General features: G+C 41.3%; 1 protein-coding gene across 4 annotated transcripts in view; it reads right to left on the bottom strand.

The window, feature by feature from the left end:
• The window catches only part of cdc42se2 (CDC42 small effector 2), a 191,311-nt gene that overhangs the window by 50,417 nt on the left and 122,880 nt on the right, over positions 1 to 18,014 (bottom strand). For 2 of the 4 annotated variants that reach the window (XM_073071950.1, XM_073071952.1), the window contains one exon: positions 6,562 to 6,865. In XM_073071950.1, coding sequence (XP_072928051.1) covers positions 6,562 to 6,615 — 54 coding nt within the window. In that variant the 5' untranslated portion in view covers positions 6,616 to 6,865. Of the gene's footprint in view, positions 1 to 6,561; positions 6,866 to 7,060; positions 7,161 to 7,293; positions 7,460 to 18,014 lie in introns of those variants that run through there. The other 2 variants (XM_073071943.1, XM_073071958.1) reach the window with 2 other exon arrangements.

Raw genomic sequence — 18,014 nt, forward strand, 5'->3', positions numbered from 1 at the left:
TGATGAAAAAGAAATGGTAACAGGAACTTCTGGGACATTAGCTAGTGTGATTCTCATGATTTTATCTGCCTGGTCCATTGCTGCTCGGTGTACAAACTTGGTACATCCTCTACTGAGAATGCAGAGGATTCTGGTTGGCCTGTCAGCTAGGCACCACAAGACCTTAAGACATAGGAGCAGAATTAGGCCACTCAGACCATTGAGTCTGCTCTGCCATTCCATCATGGCTGATTTATTATCACTCTAACCCCATTCTCCTGCCTTCTCCCCATAACCTTTGATGCCCTGACTAATCAAAAACCTATCAACCTCCACTTAACATATACTCAATTACTTGGCCTCCACACCCATCTATGGGAAATAATTCCACAGATTCACCACCACCTGGCTAAAGAGATTCCTCCTCACCTCTGTTCTAAGTTGACTTTGGCTATTCTGAGACGGCATCCTCTAGTCATGGACTCACCCATCATAGGAAACATCCTCTCCACATTCACATTATCCAGGCCTTTCAATATTCAATAGGTTTCAGTTAGATTTCCCTCATTCTTCTAAACTCCAGCAAGTAGGGCCCAGAGAAATCAAATGCTCCTCACAGGTTAGCCCTTTCATTCTTGGAATCATTCTTCAGAACCTCATTTGGATCTTCTCCAATGCCGGCACATCTTTTATTAGATAAGGAACCCAAAACTGCTCACAACACTCCAAGCACGGTCTGACCAATGCCTTATATAGCCTCAGCATTAATTTCTTGCTCTTCTTTTCTAGTCCTCTCAAAATGAATGCTAACATTGCATTTGTCTTCCCTACCACCCACTCAACCTGCAAGTTCACTTTTACGTAATCCTACAGGAGTATTCCCAAGTCCCTTTGCACCTGGAATTTTTTAATTTACTCGCTATTTAGAAAATATTCTACAGCTTTATTCCATCTACTAAAGTGCATGACCATACACTTCCCTACACTATGTTCTATCTGCCACATCCTTGTCTATTTTCCCAATCTGTCTAAGTACCTCAGCAGCTGCCCTACTTCCTCAACACTATTTGCCCCTCCATCTATCTTTATGTCGTCTGCAAACTTGACCACAAAGCCATCAACTCCCATCATCCAAGTCGATGACATATAACGTGAAAAGGAGCAGTCCCAATACCGTACCCCTGCAGAACACCATTAGTCAGCAGTAGCCAACCAGAATACGCCCTCTTCTTTGCCTCTTACCAGTTAGCCAATCTCTGATCCATGCTAGATTCTTTGCTGTGCAGCACCTTGTCAAAGGCCTTCTTCTGAAAATCTAAGTACACAACATCCACTGATTCTCCTTTGTCCATCTTGCCTTTTATTTACTCAAAGAAATCCTGATTTCCTTTAAGGAAAATATGCTGACATTGGCCTATTTTATCATGTGCCTCCAAGTACCCTGAAACCTCATCCTTAATAGTTGATTCCAACATCTTCCCAACCACTAGAGTCAGGCTAGTGGGTCTATAATATCATTCTTCCACCTCCTCTCTTCTTAAAGAGTGGAGTGACACTTGCAATTTTGCCAGGCCTTTGAAACTATTCCAGAATCTAGTGATTCTTGAAAGATCATTACTAATGCCTCCAGAATTTCTCCAGCTACCTTTCAGAACACAGGAGAGTAGTCCATCTGATCCTGGTGATTTATTTACCTTCAGTATTTTCATCTTCCCAAGCAACAACACTCACTTTTGCCTAACACTCTCAAATTTCTTCTAGTGTCTTCCACAGCGAAGTCTGTCACAAAATATGTATTAAGTTCATCCACCATTTCTTTGTTCCCCATTACTACCTCTCCAGCGTCATTTTTAAGTGATCTGATACCTGCTCTTACCCCTCCTTTCCTCTTTATATACCTGAGAAACCTTTGGTTTCCCCTTTTATACTATTGCTGGCGTACCTTCATATTTCATCTTTTCTCTCCTTATGGCTTTTTAGTTGCCTTCTCTTCGTTTTTAAAAGCTTCCCAATCCTCTAACTTCACACTAATTTTTGCTATATGTTATGCCCTCACGTTTGCTTTTATGCTATCTTTAACTTCCTTTGATAGCCACAGTTGCCTTATTCTCCTTTTAGAATACCACTTTATCTTTGGGATGCATCTATCATGCACCTTCTGAACTACCCTCAGAAACTCCAGCCATTACTGTTCTGCTATCATCTCTGATAGTGCCCTCTTCCAATTAACTTCGGCCAGCTCCCCTCTCATTCCTCTGTAATTCCCTTCACTCTACCATGATACTAATACATCTGACTTTATTTTCTCCCTTTCAAACTGCAAGATGAATTCTATCATATTAAGACCACTGCCTCCTAAGGGTTCCTTCACACTAAGCTCCCTAATCAAATCTGGTTTATTACACAACACCCAATCTAGAATTGCCTTTCCCCCAGTGGGCTCAACCACAAGTTGCTTTAAAAAGTCATCTTGTAGGCATTCTACAAATTCCCTCTCTTAAGATCCAGCACCAACCTGATTTTCCTAAACTACCTGCATATTCAAATCTCCCATGACCATCATAACATTGCCAATTTCCATTCTCCCAATGTAATTTATACCTCACATCTTGGCTACTGTCCAAAGGCCAGTATATAATTCCTTCCCATTTATTTTCTAAATGGGCAGAGAATCCAAAAATCTGAGATGCAAAGGGACTTGGGAGTCCTTGTGCAGAACGTCCTAAAGGTTAACTTGCAGGTAGAGGGGGTGGTGAGAAAGGCAAATGCAATTTTAGCATTCATTTCTAGATGTCTAGAATACAAGAGCAGTGATGTGATGCTGAGGCTTTATAAGGCAGGGGTGAAGGCCTCACCTTGAGTAGTGTGAACAGTTCTGGGCTCCTCATCTAAGAAAAAATGTGCTGGCATTGGAGAAGGTTCAGAGGATGCTCACAAGGATGATTCTGGAAATGAAAGAGTTATCATATGAGGAATGTTTGATGGATCTGTGTCTGTACTCACTGGAATTTAGAAGGATGACGGGGTATCTTATTAAAACCTTTTGAATGTTGAAAGGCCTAGACAGAGGAGATGTGGACAAGATGTTTCCCATGGTGGGGGAGTCTAGGACTAGAGTAAACAGCCACTGGATGGAGGGCTGTCCATTTAAAAACACAGATGCGGAGAAATTTCTTTAGCCAAAGAGTGGTGAATTTGTGGAATTTATTACTACAGGCAGCCGTGGAGGTCAGGTCGTTGGGTGTATTTAAGGCAGAGCTTGATAGGTTCTTGATTGGACATGGCATCAAAGGTTACAGGGAGAAGGCCAGGGAGTGGGGCTGAGGATCAGCCATGATTAAATAGTGAAGCACTCAATGGGCCAAATGGCCTAATTCTACTCCTATGTCTTATGGTCTTGTAACTCCTGTCAGGGTCTTTTTACCTTTGCAGTTTCTTAACTCTACACAAGGATTCTACTTCTGACCTTATGTCACCTGCCTATGCTTTTTGATACAAGGTGTACCCTTGGATGTTAAGCTCCCACTATAACCTTCTTCCAGCCATGACTGAGATGCTCAGAGTCATAGCTGCCGACCTCTAACTGCACTACAAGATCATCTACCTTAATCTGTATACCTTCAAATACAACAACTTCAGACCTGTATTCATCATCCTTTTTGATTTTGACCCCAGGTAACACTTCAACTCATCCCCATCATTCCTCACCCTCTACCTACACAATGCTTGTATACCAACCACCCTATCCTCAGCCCCATCATTTTAGGGACCTCCCTAACAGCTCTAGCAAATGTGCTGGCAAGGATATTGGCCCAGCTCAGGTTCAGATGTAACCCATCCTTTTTGTACAGGGTATACCTTCCCCAGAAGAGATCCCAATGATCCAGAAATCTGAAACCCTGCCCTCTGCACTACTCCTTCAACCACTTGCTCATCAGATGCACCAGGGTAATGCAGCCTTCCATAAAGGTCATCTAGTAAACCAGATGAGTTTTTGGATGCCAGTCCAGTAATTTTATGGCCACTGTGATAGGGATTCTAGCTTCTACTTTATGTTATTAAATGAACTGAGCTTGCAATCTTCAATTGGCTGGCTGGGATTTGAACTTGTGTCTCTGGAGCAGTTCTTTCAAGGTATTAGGACTCAGTGAAATCATAACTGAGCTTACTCCTGGCAAATTTACAGTACACATAGAATATTAAATATCCTGTTTATGAGCAATGTTTATATACTTACATTACTTTCCAAAAATAGCAGATTGTATATTTTATTCTTTCTATTTTGAGCATTCCAAACTGGACTGGATCACTTTAACATGTAACCCATGTTGAAAATTCTGAATGTCCTGGATCCATACTTATTTTCCAACAGTGCAATGCATCCTTTATGTCAAGAAAGGGTTTTTCATCTTACTTACATTATGGTATCTTCAGCAATGTAGAACTCCCTCAATTTAAATTACAAATTCATAAAATTAGCTAAGTGATAGCAAATTAACAAAAAATTAGAAAATGATTGTTATTGATATTAGATCTGTGCAATTTAAACATGGTATTAGCATGATTTAATTAAAAAGAAAATTTGAGCCAGTAACCATGATGAAAATAAAATAATCCTCCTTTCTTTGCCTGAGTAAGACTGTTGCTAATATCCTTGTAGCCAGCCACTCGGAAGTACGCAGGAGTTCTACACAAAATCTCCCTTCTTGCTTATAAATGCAACCACACGCCCACCTCCTTCCATCACAGGTTAATAATTGGCAATGCAGCATGAACAGATGGCACAGGACCAGACATGAAAGCTTAAGCTCTCACACTAATGTAAAAAAAAAATTAAAGCCACATCTCCTTTCCTGTTTCAACATAAGACAGCAACATTTTGTTTCAAGCAGGAAGTTTCTGTGAAGTTCAATATCGACTTATTGAGAACCATACATTCAGGAAGTGCCACTGTAAGGCTGATCATAGCTCACAACACGGAAAATTATAAATAATGAGGATATTTCCTTCTGCTTTTTGGAACTTGTTCACAGTTAATTTTTGTGAACATCTAGTTTAAGCTTTAGCTTCACTTGTTCTAACAATTTTACTAATGAATAAACTAGCCCAAGGGTTCTCTCTTGCACAATATCTATGTTAATGCAGTTTACAAAGGATTACATTAAGGCAAAGTGAAATATTGAGACAATTAACTAAACTCAATCAGCAAGATTAGCCTTAATTTGAAAATAAGTGCCTAATTAAGGAATGCAGTTTATAATATTTTTGTTTTGCAAAGTTTTTCTCTAAGTAGTCATGTGAAAACAATTTCTAAGTTGACATTTCTAAATTAAGATCTGGATAAATTTTTGACTGTTTAACTTTATTTCATTTTCTAATATTGAATTGTATATCTACATATTCTGTTAACAAGTACTAATGTACAGTTGAGAATATTATATCCCCCTTTTGGCCAAAGCTCTTTGGTACAAAGTTGCATTCTCAGATGTTGCCATAGTTTATTTATCCACATTTTTAATAAAGAGCTCATAACAACCACCAAGGTCAAAAGATTCAGAGACAAGTTCAAATCCCAACAGAGCAGCAGGAGAATTTAAATTCAGTTAATTAAATGGTGCAGAATTTAAAAATAAAGACTAATAGAACCATGAAATTAAATTGTCGTAAAAATACCCATCTGGTTCTCTAACATCCTCCGGGGAAAGAGATCTGCCTTCCTTGGCTGATGGCCGACATGTGACTCCAGAGCCACAACAATGTGGTATGTTCCTAATCACCCTCTGAAATAGCCCAGCAAGCCATTTGATTCAATTAAAAGATAAAAGCTTCGTAGAAGGACTCCAATGGTAAAAGAAGTTCCAGGATCTTCTCAATGGTACGAGGAATCAATTCTGTTCTTGTTCGTTCTTGTCCACCCCATAAGAGTCCTAATTTTCCCTGTTCTCTATTAACCACTCTTGCCAATCTCAGTTACAGTTTTATTATTAACACTAATGCCATCTTTCTGCAGGCTGTGATAGTAGGGAAAGGCTGGAGTTTCCCTGTGGCTGGAGTGGAAAGAGGAAGCCATTAGGGAGACGAGCAATGATTGAGCTGGCATCCCATAAAACAAATAACTCTGGAGAATGCAGAGTTAAAGTGTATAGGAACAAATAACCTGGACAGTAGAGTCAGCAAATGACTGAAAACCTCGTGAAGGTTATACTGAGTGCAAAACAATATCAACACATTTACCACAATCTAATTGGAAGCTCTATAAAAATGGCTTTTAACGCTGTGTAAGGAAAATTACCAGGAGGGTGCTCCTGCAGAACACCCTTCCACAGCATTTGACCAATTGAATTAGAAACCATGCTTTGAATGCCAATCTGATTCTGGTAAACTTCAACCCTGCCCCTCACCAGGCAGGACCGTTTTTAATCACCTACTTCTAAAGTGTATCAAACTCAAAATATCTTGGCCCTTTCATTCTCTCCAGCCCCTGTTTGCTGATCGTTGGGATCCAGGTTGACTGGGCGATCTTCTCTCTCCTCCCCCCCTCCCCCAAATAAAAACTTGCCATCGTAATTAGGTCACACTTACCGGCTGCGGCTGTTCTGCAATACAGCAATTGAAACACAACCAGAATTCACTCATGATTTACAGTCCGCTGCTTAACTGGTCCCTCAGTGACACAGAATCCAGGCTCTCTGTCTCAAAGTGGGAAAATCCACTTGTCCTTCACGAGGCAGATCAACGTGTGCAACAGAAAGAAAAAGTTCTTCCAGGTATATCCCAATGGTCGCAACAGTAATGCTGCACTGCTTGGCCAGCTGGTCGTTGTGGGGATCTTCACTCCAGAGCTCTGTAGCGCTCACGCCTTCTCTCTCGGACTACAAACGTCCACCTGCAGGAAATTAAAATATAAACGTTGGCTAATGTAGGAATGAACGGTCCCGGACAGTTCAGAATTACTGACTAACGTCGCCATTCACTGTCAGACAATTGCTTGCTTACTTACTATACCATATATGCACGGATAGCGCCAAAAGTGGACGAAAATCTTTCCTACTCAACAGCCGGCTTGCCTAAAATTACTTACCTTTGAACATCGAGCATGATCACCTAACCCACACCACACTTAACTGTTTCACTTGTATCCTGTGCAACACACACAATATGGTTTCAAAACATCAAAGCAGAAGAAGTGGGGTGGGTGGTGGTGGGTGGTGGTGGGTGGTGGGTGGTGGGTGGTGGGGGGGGTGGGGGGAGAACAGGTCGATGCGAGTAGGAAGCGAGCGTCAGTGCTAAACTCTGCTGTACTGGGACAGACACCTTTTTCCATTTGGTTGTTCCAGGTAGGAAGCCTCCTTGTAATATGATCGACACCAGTCTTCGTAAAGCTGGTGGACCGGAGATCCCCGCGGGTGGACGGCCAGCTGTGTTTCAGTTAGCGACCGTGCTGAAGGGAAGAGAGCTGAGACTGCGCTGCAGCCCGCAAAGAGAGGCAAGGTGGGCGGGGAAAAGCAGGCATTGTGCAACCCTGCATACATAAAGGGAAACCAGCTCGAAAACCAAAAGAAATGCAAAATCACTGAGAGAGAAATCCTATCATGATCCTGAGACAGCAATGTTTTGCTCTGATTCTCTGTACCATGACTGCTGCAGGAGTTACATTTGATGCAAGCATTCGCAGTTAGCCATATGCTTGAATGATGAACTCTGCATTATAGTAATAACATCCCATGCAGTCTGAGCCTTCCACGTGAAATTGTTCTGCGTTAAGTTACCTAATAGAAAAGCTGTGTAAGAGGAATAGTTGGTTAAAATACTTTCAATATTTCAATCTTCATTTAAAATTAAGAAGCTGCAGGAACACTTTAAATTATGCCACTTATTTAATGAAGTAAATTCTCAGATAGATATTAAGAACTTGGGCTTTTAGTCCCAAGACCTGTTGCACACCGGACTTTTGAACAGCAGAAAGACTCTAACCAAATTCAAGACTAGAACACACACAAAATGCTGGTGGAACACAGCAGGCCAGGCAGCATCGATAGGGAGAAACGCTGTCGACGTTTCGGGCCGAGACCCTTCGTCAGGACCCTTAAGGGTCTCGGCCTGAAACGTCGACAGCGCTTCTCCCTATCGATGCTGCCTGGCCTGCTGTGTTCCACCAGCATTTTGTGTGTGTTGTTTGAATTTCCAGCATCTGCAGATTTCCTCGTGTTTGCTCAAGACTAAAAACTGTTTTTCCCAGAGAGTGGTGAATCTGTGGAATTCTCTGCCCAGGGAAGCAGTTGAGGCTTCTTCACTAAATATATTTAAGATACAGTTAGATAGGTTTTTACCTAGTAAGGGAATTAAGGGTTATGGGGAAAAGGCAGGTAGATGGAGTTGAGTTTACAGACAGATCAGCTGTGATCTTATTGAATGGCGGGGCAGGTTCGATGGGCCGGATGGCCTGCTCCTGCTCTTATTTCTTATGTTTCTTCATCCCCAGAATCATGGTTCACCACAGTTACAGATCAAGAGTGCAGCCTACTTTCTTTCAAGTTTCTAATCAAGAGCAGGATAATGCAGCCCTGGAATATAAGGGGAACAACATAGTTTTAAGAATATTGAACATAGAACGGTAGAACACAGTATAGGCCCGTGTCCACAATATTGTGCTACCCTTTGAACCTACACCAACATCAATCTAACCCTTCCTTCTCATATAGCCCTCCACTTTTCTTCCATCCATTTGCCTCTCTAGTCCTCTTAAATGTCCCTAATGTATCTGCCTCTGGTAGTACATTCCTACCTCTAACATCCACCCCATATACTTTTCTACAAACACCTTAAACGTTATGCCCCCTTGTATAAGCCTGTGAAAAAGGTGTTGGCTGTCCACTCTACCTGTGCCTCTTACCATCTTGTACACCTCTGTCAAGTCACCTCTCATCCTCCTTCGCTCCAAAGAGAAAAACCTAGCTTGCTCAACCGATCCTCATAAGACGAGCTCTCCAATCCAGGCAGAATGCTGGTATATTTCCTCTGCGTCCTCTCTGAAGCTTCCACATCTTTCCTATAACGAGGTGAACAGAACTAAACCCAATATTGCAACTGTTATCTGACCAGAGTTTTATCGAGCTGCGACATTACCTCTCAGCTCTTGAACTCAGTCACATGACTAATGAAGGCCAATGTACCATACATCTTTTTAACAACCTTATCAACTTGGGCTGCAGCTTTGAGGGATCTATGACAGCAAATGCCAAGATTACTCTGTTCCTCCACACTGTTAAGAATCCTGCCATTAACCCTGTATTCTGCCTTCAAGATCAATTATTTCTTAATTATGCTTATTGTACAAGTTAAATTCTTGAAATATCAAAAATAGGACACCTATTCTACTTCTTGGGACAGATTTAGGGCAATCATCTACTGTTTCTTCACCAGCATCAGATTTCTGAATGGTCCATGAACGCATGAACACTACTTCATTATTCGTCGTTTGCACAATTTATTCCTTTTGTACTTATTTTTGCAATGTCCTGCTGCCACAAAACATTTCATGATATCTAAGAGAAAATCTGCAGATGCTGGAAATCTGAGCAACACACACAAAGAGTTGGAGGAACTCAGCAGGCCAAGCAGCATTTATGGAAAAAAGTACAGTCGATGTTTCGGGCCAAAACCCTTCAGCAGATTTCATGAGATCTGTTAATAAACCTGATTCTGATTCTGATTTTTCCCACGCATTCTTCCTCTAGTGCCATGGCAATGGAAATCAGTGATCCTGCACCCTGAACTCTTCTTCTTACAGGTCTTCCTGTCTTCCTGAGGAAGCCTCCTTTTGAAGCAAGGCCATGATTAACAATAGGTGAGGAAAATCACGCTCTGAGAGAGTCTTAGCCGTTAGATGACATGTAGTGGGAAGGTCGAATGAATCAACCATTTTAACTATAGTTTGTGTCCAAAATGCCCAATGTGTGCAGGGCCATGGAAGTCTACACCAAACCCCAGAAGGACTCCTAGACTTTCTGAACAAGTTCTAAGACTGGAAAGAGTAGCGGTCATCTTGATGGATGATGGTTTGGGGTTCAAATGTCAAGGTGCATTGGGGTAATTTGAAAACAAATCTGTTCCTGTTACAGGAATATCAAGTATCAATCTCAGAGACTTGAAAAAAGGTTATAGAGCTTGTAACTTCATGATAGTTTGAGTATAAAAGTGAGAAACAGGTATGTGCTGGAAAGTGGGATTAATATGGATGGGTGCCCACTGGTCAGCATGAAACTGAGTTCTGGGATCAAAGTGCCCTCTAAATGTAGATAGGTCCAGACTGCTAAAGGTATGTCCACACTCTTCTGCTTAATTATTAAAAACCTCTAATGCAGATGAGCTGCGTATGAAACAAGAATGATGATATAAGGACATTTTAAAGGAAATATTATCCTATTATACAAACATTTTCAAGGTTTGTTGACACTGGTTAGTAATTTTGCCATAAAATGTTAGTTGTTGCAGCTTGATGGCAGCAGATGTGTTAGTTTCATTTCTGGCGTAGATGTGATTTAGGTTGAATAGTTTTTCATCTGTTCTGTGGGCTATTTGTTCTCTAATCAGAAACTTGTTGGAGGTGATGTTCAGCAAGAAAGATTGAGAAAAAAAATTGTGGTGATGATAAACACAAGAGATTCTAAAGACGCTGAAAATCTTAAGCAAAGTGCTGGAGGAACTTAGCAAGTCAGGCAGTATCTCTGGAAGGGGGTAGACAGGCTATGGTTCAGGCTGAGTCCTTTCATTAGGTCTGAGAAGGAAAAGGGGAGAAGCCAGAATAAGAAGGTATGGAGGAGAAGGAGTACATACTGGCAGGTGATAGGTAAAACCAGGTGAAGGAAACAGTTTGCACTGATACACGATCTTCACAGTTGCCCTTAACTGACAATCAAAGGCTCTTCTGAACATTGCAGATTTCAAGGACCCTGCAAAGACATCTCTGTACAAAGTCTCGCAAATGACCTAGAAAGGAACTATTTCAGACACAATTTGTGAGCCATCTTCAGCAAAGGACACAAATCTAATTGCAATAACTTCAGAGAACTCTCCCTGCTGCTACAGGGAAAGTTTTCACAAGGATCTTCCTCAACCACCTCCTCGCAGCAGCTGAAACGTTGCTTCCTGAATTACAGTGCGGATTCCATCCAGATGAAGGTAGAGAGGACACGATCTTCTCCAAGAAACCAGTCAAAAATAAATCTCAGGATTTGTCTCAAGCACAATATGGGTCCTTTCTCGACCTTGCAGAAGGTGTCAAGGCTGGTTGCTCCTGGAACTGCACCACTCAAAGCAGTCTAAGCAGCTGGGCAGAAATGCTATACAAGCTCAAAACAAGGTCCTTGAGCTGAGGAAATCTCTGACACCTGGGCATACTAAGCTCAACCAAACTCCTCTGATAACCAGTGTTAGCAAACAATTAAATGGCTGGTGAGCCACAATGGTAGTTCCCAGGACAAGATAGGTTTAGTGGAGCATTTTAATGGCCAAAAGAGAATTAGAAAGGCCAAAATGCTTAGAAAGAGAATGCCAAGACCTAAAGGATTGACAACTGAAGGTTGGGGTATGAATTATTACATTTCAGAGATGATTAAGAGATTAAAAACGGAGGAAAACACTAAGTTCAAAGAATAATACAGTAAGAGGGACCTGCAGGGATCACAGAGGAAACAGAAAACTAAGGTCAGCCATTGCTTAACTTAGAATCAATGTACTTCATTTAACATTGGGATTATGTGTGAACAGTATGGTGCAAATTAATGCACCAACGGTTTTGGATGATCTTGTTCGTGGAGAATAGGAACAGAAACATTTGACAGGAGTCTATTGTAATCATTAGCTCTAAGGACAATAAAAGGCGTGGTTGCTCTGAGCCCGGGTTGACGTTTTAGAGAATATATTATTGATGGTTTTTCCGTGTGATCCGAAGCTCATCTTCAATAAAATGTAGCATTAAGATTACAGCAGTCGTGCTCCAAATCAGATTGTTGGCAGGAAGAGTGGCAGGCAAGTGCTATTTATAGCAGGGATCAAGATGATAGATGCAGTCTTCCTATCAAATAACGGATAAAAATGGAAGAAATCTCCACATATCCAGTACTGGATATTAGACAAGTACTCATGGAGGCAGCAGAGAGGCTGAGGGAGGTGCCTGTGTTGTGGTGTTGGGGTAATATCAGTGCACCTATGGAAAACAGCACTGGTTTTACATGAATGTTTGCAAGGGACAGTGTAAGTGAGAAGAATGTTGGAACCAGTCAGCTCTTTGGGAACCTCAGAGGTCGTAGTCTGCATACTTCATCAATAATAGATTAAAGTGAAAAATAACTAGTGTTGAAATGTAAGCCATACTAAGCCATTCCTATCTTTGTCTGAGTAATGTAATGATGACAGTGGAACCCACTGAACTTTAATTACAATTCAGGCAAATTAGTGAAGATAAATATAGGTGCTTAGAGTTGGAAATGGGTGAATTAATAATAGGGAATAAAAAATGGCAGAGTAACTAAACAAGCACTTTGGTTCTATGTACACAGAAGAGAACACAAACAACTTCTCAGAAATACCAGGGAAACCAAAGTGTAATGAAAAGGAGAAATCAGAGGAAATCAGTATTAGTGAACAAAAAAAAATTAAAGGAACTAAAGCAGATAATTCCCCAGTGCCTGGTATCTGCAACTTAGAATGTTCAAAGAGATAGCAATACAAATAGGCGATTCAGAAGCTGTTACCTTTCCAGGATTCTACAGATCATGGAAGAGCTCATGCAGATTGGACACTGGCAGGTGTAATCCCACTACTTAAAATAAGTGAGGGAAAAATAGGGAAATACAGTGGATTCCGGCTAATTGGGACACATTGGCACAAGTACATTTGGCTCAATTAAGCAGCTGCCCCAATTAGGCAAACTTCAATGGAAATACTTAAAAAGGTATAAAAAAGATAAAACTACCATTCAACTAACAAACTAAGTTTTTGAATGCAATATAGAACAAATTATAACATTATCTATACTATAAAACTGTGTATAGTTCCTAATAGTTATTGTCAGAGGAATTCATTTTTTGATGTATTGTAAGTGAACAAGATCAGCATAGACACCTGGTATAGATAATGGACTGCCTTCATACAAAGCTATCAATAATTTCATCCTCCAAATCTTCATTTTCATTGTAACATTCAAGATGATTATTGATACCTTTAAATTCTTCATAGTTCATAACTTGTTGAAGAAATGAAATCATTTCATTTTCATTCCTGACTGTTTCCGGCATCTCCAAGCCTCAATGCTTGAAACCACAATGAGCTCTGTATTGTCTTATTGCTTATCTCTTGCCAACTATCAGTGACAAAAGTCACTGCTTTTTGAACACAAGTGCACGCAACTGACACTATTTCTAAAAATGTTTGCTCTAAACACAGCATAGTGTTTAACGGCCTTGCAAGTGCACGTGTCTGACACTAGTTAGAAACTGTTCGGCAACAGTCTCCTACACTAAATGTTCAAAATAAACAAAGAGAATCCCGGCAATTTTCTCATTTTGCTTTTGCTTTTTAATGCCTGCCCTGATTAACCAAGGGCCGAATTAACTGGAATCCACCCTATATAGAAGTTAATTCAAGAAAAACAGAAGGGAAATGCTGGACTCCATTATAACGATGTGAAAATAGGACTCTATCATTGGGATTATTCAAAATTAACATAATATGAAATGAAACTCATATTTAATAAAACTAAAGAGATATTTATAAGGATGTAATTGGTTGAATAGATAAGGGAGAACCAGTGAATAGATGTGTTTTCTGAAACTCCCACATATGAGATTATTATGTAAAATTAAAGCAGATGCATTTGGGTGTAATGTACTGAAATGCATTGAAAACTGGTTGACTGACATGAAACGTACACCAGGAACAAACAGGACCTTCTTGGGGTGCAGGCAGTGATTGGTGGGGTATCACAGAATCAACGCTTTGGCATTGTACAGTAATGATTTAGATGAGGGAACAAAACATAATATTTCTAGACTTCCTTCCTATATCCATGACACATTACATGCTCTGCGTCTTTTCAATGACTTCAAGTTCCCTGGCCCCAGTCATCTAATTTTCACCCTGGATGTTTAGTCCCTATACATCCCCATCCCCCAGGAGGGCCTTGAAGCTCTCCGCTTCTTTCTAGAAAAGACCCAGCCTGTTCTCCTGCACCACCACTCTCCTCTATCTGGCGGAATTGGCCATCACTCTCAATAATTTCTCATTTGGCTTCTCCCACTTCCTCCAAACCAAAGGTGTAGCCATGGGTCCCAGGTATGCCTGCCTTTTTGTTGGCTACATGGAACAATCTATGTTCCAAGCCTATACCGGTATCACATCTGCCCTCACCCCATCCTCCTTCCCAATGCTTCCTCTTGTCTTCAGCTACTGTCCCAATAACCTCAGCATCCAGCACATAATTCTCTGTAATTTCCGCCATCTCCAATGGGATCCCACCACTAAGCACATCTTTCTCTCTCTCCACTTTCCGCAGGGATCGCTCCCTACTCAAAATCGCTTGATTCCCCATTGATCTCTCTCCTGGTACTTAACCTTGCAAGCAGAACAAGTGTCATACCTGCCCCTACACCTCCTCCTTCACTATCGTTCAGGGCCCCGAACAGGACCTCCAGCCGAGGTGACACTTCACCTGTGAGTCTGTTGGGGTCATCAACTGTATCTGGTGCTCCTGGTGTGGCCTCCTGATTATTGGTGAGACCTGACCTAGATTGGGAGACCACTTCACTGAGCACCTATACTCCATCCACCAGAAAAAGCTGGATCTCCCAGTGTGCGCCATTTTAAATTCTACTACCCATTCCCATTCTGACATGTCAATCCATGGCCTCTTCTACTGCTGCGATGAGGTCACCCTCAGGTTGAGGAGCAACACCTTACATTCCATCTGGGTAGCCTCCAACCTTATGGCACAAACATTAAGTTTGAGAAATTGAACTTTCTTGAACTTTCGGTAGTTCCCCCCCCCCCCCCATTTCTTTACTTGCCTCATCTTGCCCATTATGTCCCTCAGGTGCTCCACCCCCTTCCCTTTCTTCTATGGTCTACCCTCTTTTATCAGATTTCCCCTTCTTCAGCCTTTATCTCTTTCACCTATCAGCTTCCCAACTCTTCACTTCATGCACCTCCCCCCACATCGAAGTTTAATCTCTCACCTACCGCCTGTACTTCTTCCTCCCCCTCCCACCTTCTTGCTCTAACTCCTCATCCTTTTTTCCCAGTCCTGATGAAGGGTCTCGGCCTGAAACATCAACTTTTCCACAGATGCTGCCTGGCCTGCTGAGTTCATCCAGCACTTTATGTGGGTTGCTTGGATTTCCAGCACCTGTATATTTTCTTGTCCCATTTCTAGGTTTGCTAACAAGACAAACCTTTAAGGGATTCTGACTTGTGAGCAGGTTACAAGGAGGCTTGAAAGTGATTTAGACGGTGAGTAAGCAGTCAAATCCATGGCAGTTATAATATATTGTGTTCATGTATGGTGTTATTCACTTCATAGGAAAAACATAAGACAGAGTTTTATCAAAATGGTGATAGGCTGGAAAAAATAATGCATAAGTGTTTTGGATGTCCTTGGATACCATTCAATGAAAGCAAATGTGCAGGTGAAGTAAGCAATTAAAGTGGAAAATCTACCTTGGCCTTCAATGTGAGTGGTTTTGAGTACCAGAGGAAGGATGTCTTGCTACACACTTGGTATTCTATGTGCAACTTTAATCTCCTTACTCAAAAAAAAGAGCTACCTAGAGGGAGTATAACAAAGGGTTAATACTGATTCCTGTGATGACCCAACTTCTTGCTCACAAGATTGCTTTCTCATTCAGTTCTTAGCCACATATTTTATACAAATTATTTCACATTTTGGTTAACTCTTCATCAATTATTTCCCCTTTTTCAAAAGCTTTGAAGAAACTTTCATATCCCATCTCCTTGACAATTTCTCCCAAAACTTCCTTGTTGGCTTCTTTCAATTTCACAAAACCAACAACCTGTCCAAATATCACTCAGCAAGTTTTTTTTCCCTCTTTTCCTTCCTTATCATGACCACATTAGAAAGACCATGCAACCCGTCTCAGTCATGGTTTGATGAGTTCAGTGGAATGATTTAAGCATAGCTGAACTGCAGCCTAAATGTACATGCCAACTACAGCAACTCTTTCCACATTTCATCAGTCATTCTCTAACAGTATTTCTTGGCTATTCCCTCTCGGCTGGATTCACATGCTGTTTTGAATCCGGGAATGAGCATCAGAACCCACGTGCATGCTACTTACAGCTTGCACTTTACCAGCATCATAACCCCATCTCTTCGATTCAAAACTGTCCATCTGAGATTTGAGCCACAAATTTTAAAGTTTGTTCCAACTTACTTGCGGAGTAATGCAAACCAGCATTATTTTTGTTCACTACAAAAGCATTTTCCAGCCAATTCCAATCTTCACCCTGGCTGGTTGGATTCTATTAGACCACAGAAAACTAAGGCAATGATGTTCAATCCACAATTAAAATAACATTCCATTCATTATCAAGGCCATTTATTTCTCCCTCCAACAGTTCCTACAACTATTCCTATCACAACACCACTGAAATTTTTAACCTTGGCCTTTCACCATCATAGGTTTCTTTGATTTGGGTCCAAGCTACAATCCAAACTATTAGTAGATACAGCTGCCTTTAGATGGCATGGTGAGGAAGGTTCTGGGAAACCGGGGCTTTGATGAAGAACAGTGTATGACATTTCTGAGTACCAGCTTACAAACATCGCACTTGTACCTACTTGTGAAGTAGGTAACATGGCAGAAGATCTGGGCTATCAGCTTATCTACCAGTGAATGAATATATTTTCTGTTAGATGAGAAGGTAATCGCTATATGATCATTGTGAATAGGCGCCAAGTTCATTTTGCCTGCATGCTTGGATGGGTAATTTTAACAGCTCTACTGCAAAGTACTCAACTCAAGTGAAGATCAAAAGTAGAATCTGATTTCTGGTACTCCTGTGGGGAGTTTGCAGAGACTCCCCAAGAATAGGTGGGTTTTCACTGGGTGCTCTGGCTTCCTCCCACATCCCAAAGACGTGCATGCTGGTAGGCTAATATGCCACTGTAAACTGTCCTAGTGTGTGGGTAGGTGGGTAATAAAAACTGAAGGGGCTGTTGGTAATTGTGGAGAGAACAAAATGGGATTAGATTTTATGGTTTTAGTGTTAATGGGTTCTGCTGGTCAGCATCAACTTGATGGGCCAAAGGTCAATCTGTGTATGACTCTATCGCTCTTTCTACCCTACAGGTTGCACTTTCCAAGCGAACTATCGGCAGCCGAGTAGAAGCTCATGGCATTTACAGCAATTGCATTATAATACAGCTGCAATGAACTAATAGTGAGTACTTTCTTTGTTTGCATCTTGCCCACGTAGCACAGTTCTAACTTTGTTGCAGGATGAAAGAGCTTACTGTCGAAAGAGGGAACCTTGCCTTCAAAACTCAATGCAACACAGAGTTTACATTAGGAGGAGCTCACAGGAATTAAATCCAAACACAGCCCACGCCCTGGATGTTGTGAGGAACCAAACACCAAGCCCCAGTCATGAACAGGGCTGAAGCAATATGTAACTCAGCAGCAGATCAAACAGCAGCTCTCGCAGTCACTCACTTAATCACAGTTTCCCCTTCATTTCCAAAGAATGTCATGCCCAAAGGGGTGAATGAACAGGCTGCATTCCTCACTACAGGAGAACGCTAGTCAGCATTTATTGAAGAACTGTGCATATTTAACAAAGATTATAATGTGCAAAGATAGGCTCAGACTTTGTAGAGCCTCTGCAACTAATACTATTCAATGGATTATACTTTCCTACCTTACCTACCTGTTGCATTGCTATCCTATATTTTAAAAAAGCCAGAAGTAGAGAAGAATAAGCTAAACAATTGCCTCGTGTTTTACAATGGTAACTGGAGT

Source organism: Hemitrygon akajei, chromosome 2 (assembly GCF_048418815.1).
Source record: "Hemitrygon akajei chromosome 2, sHemAka1.3, whole genome shotgun sequence".
In the NCBI taxonomy this organism is placed as follows: Eukaryota; Metazoa; Chordata; class Chondrichthyes; order Myliobatiformes; family Dasyatidae; genus Hemitrygon; species Hemitrygon akajei.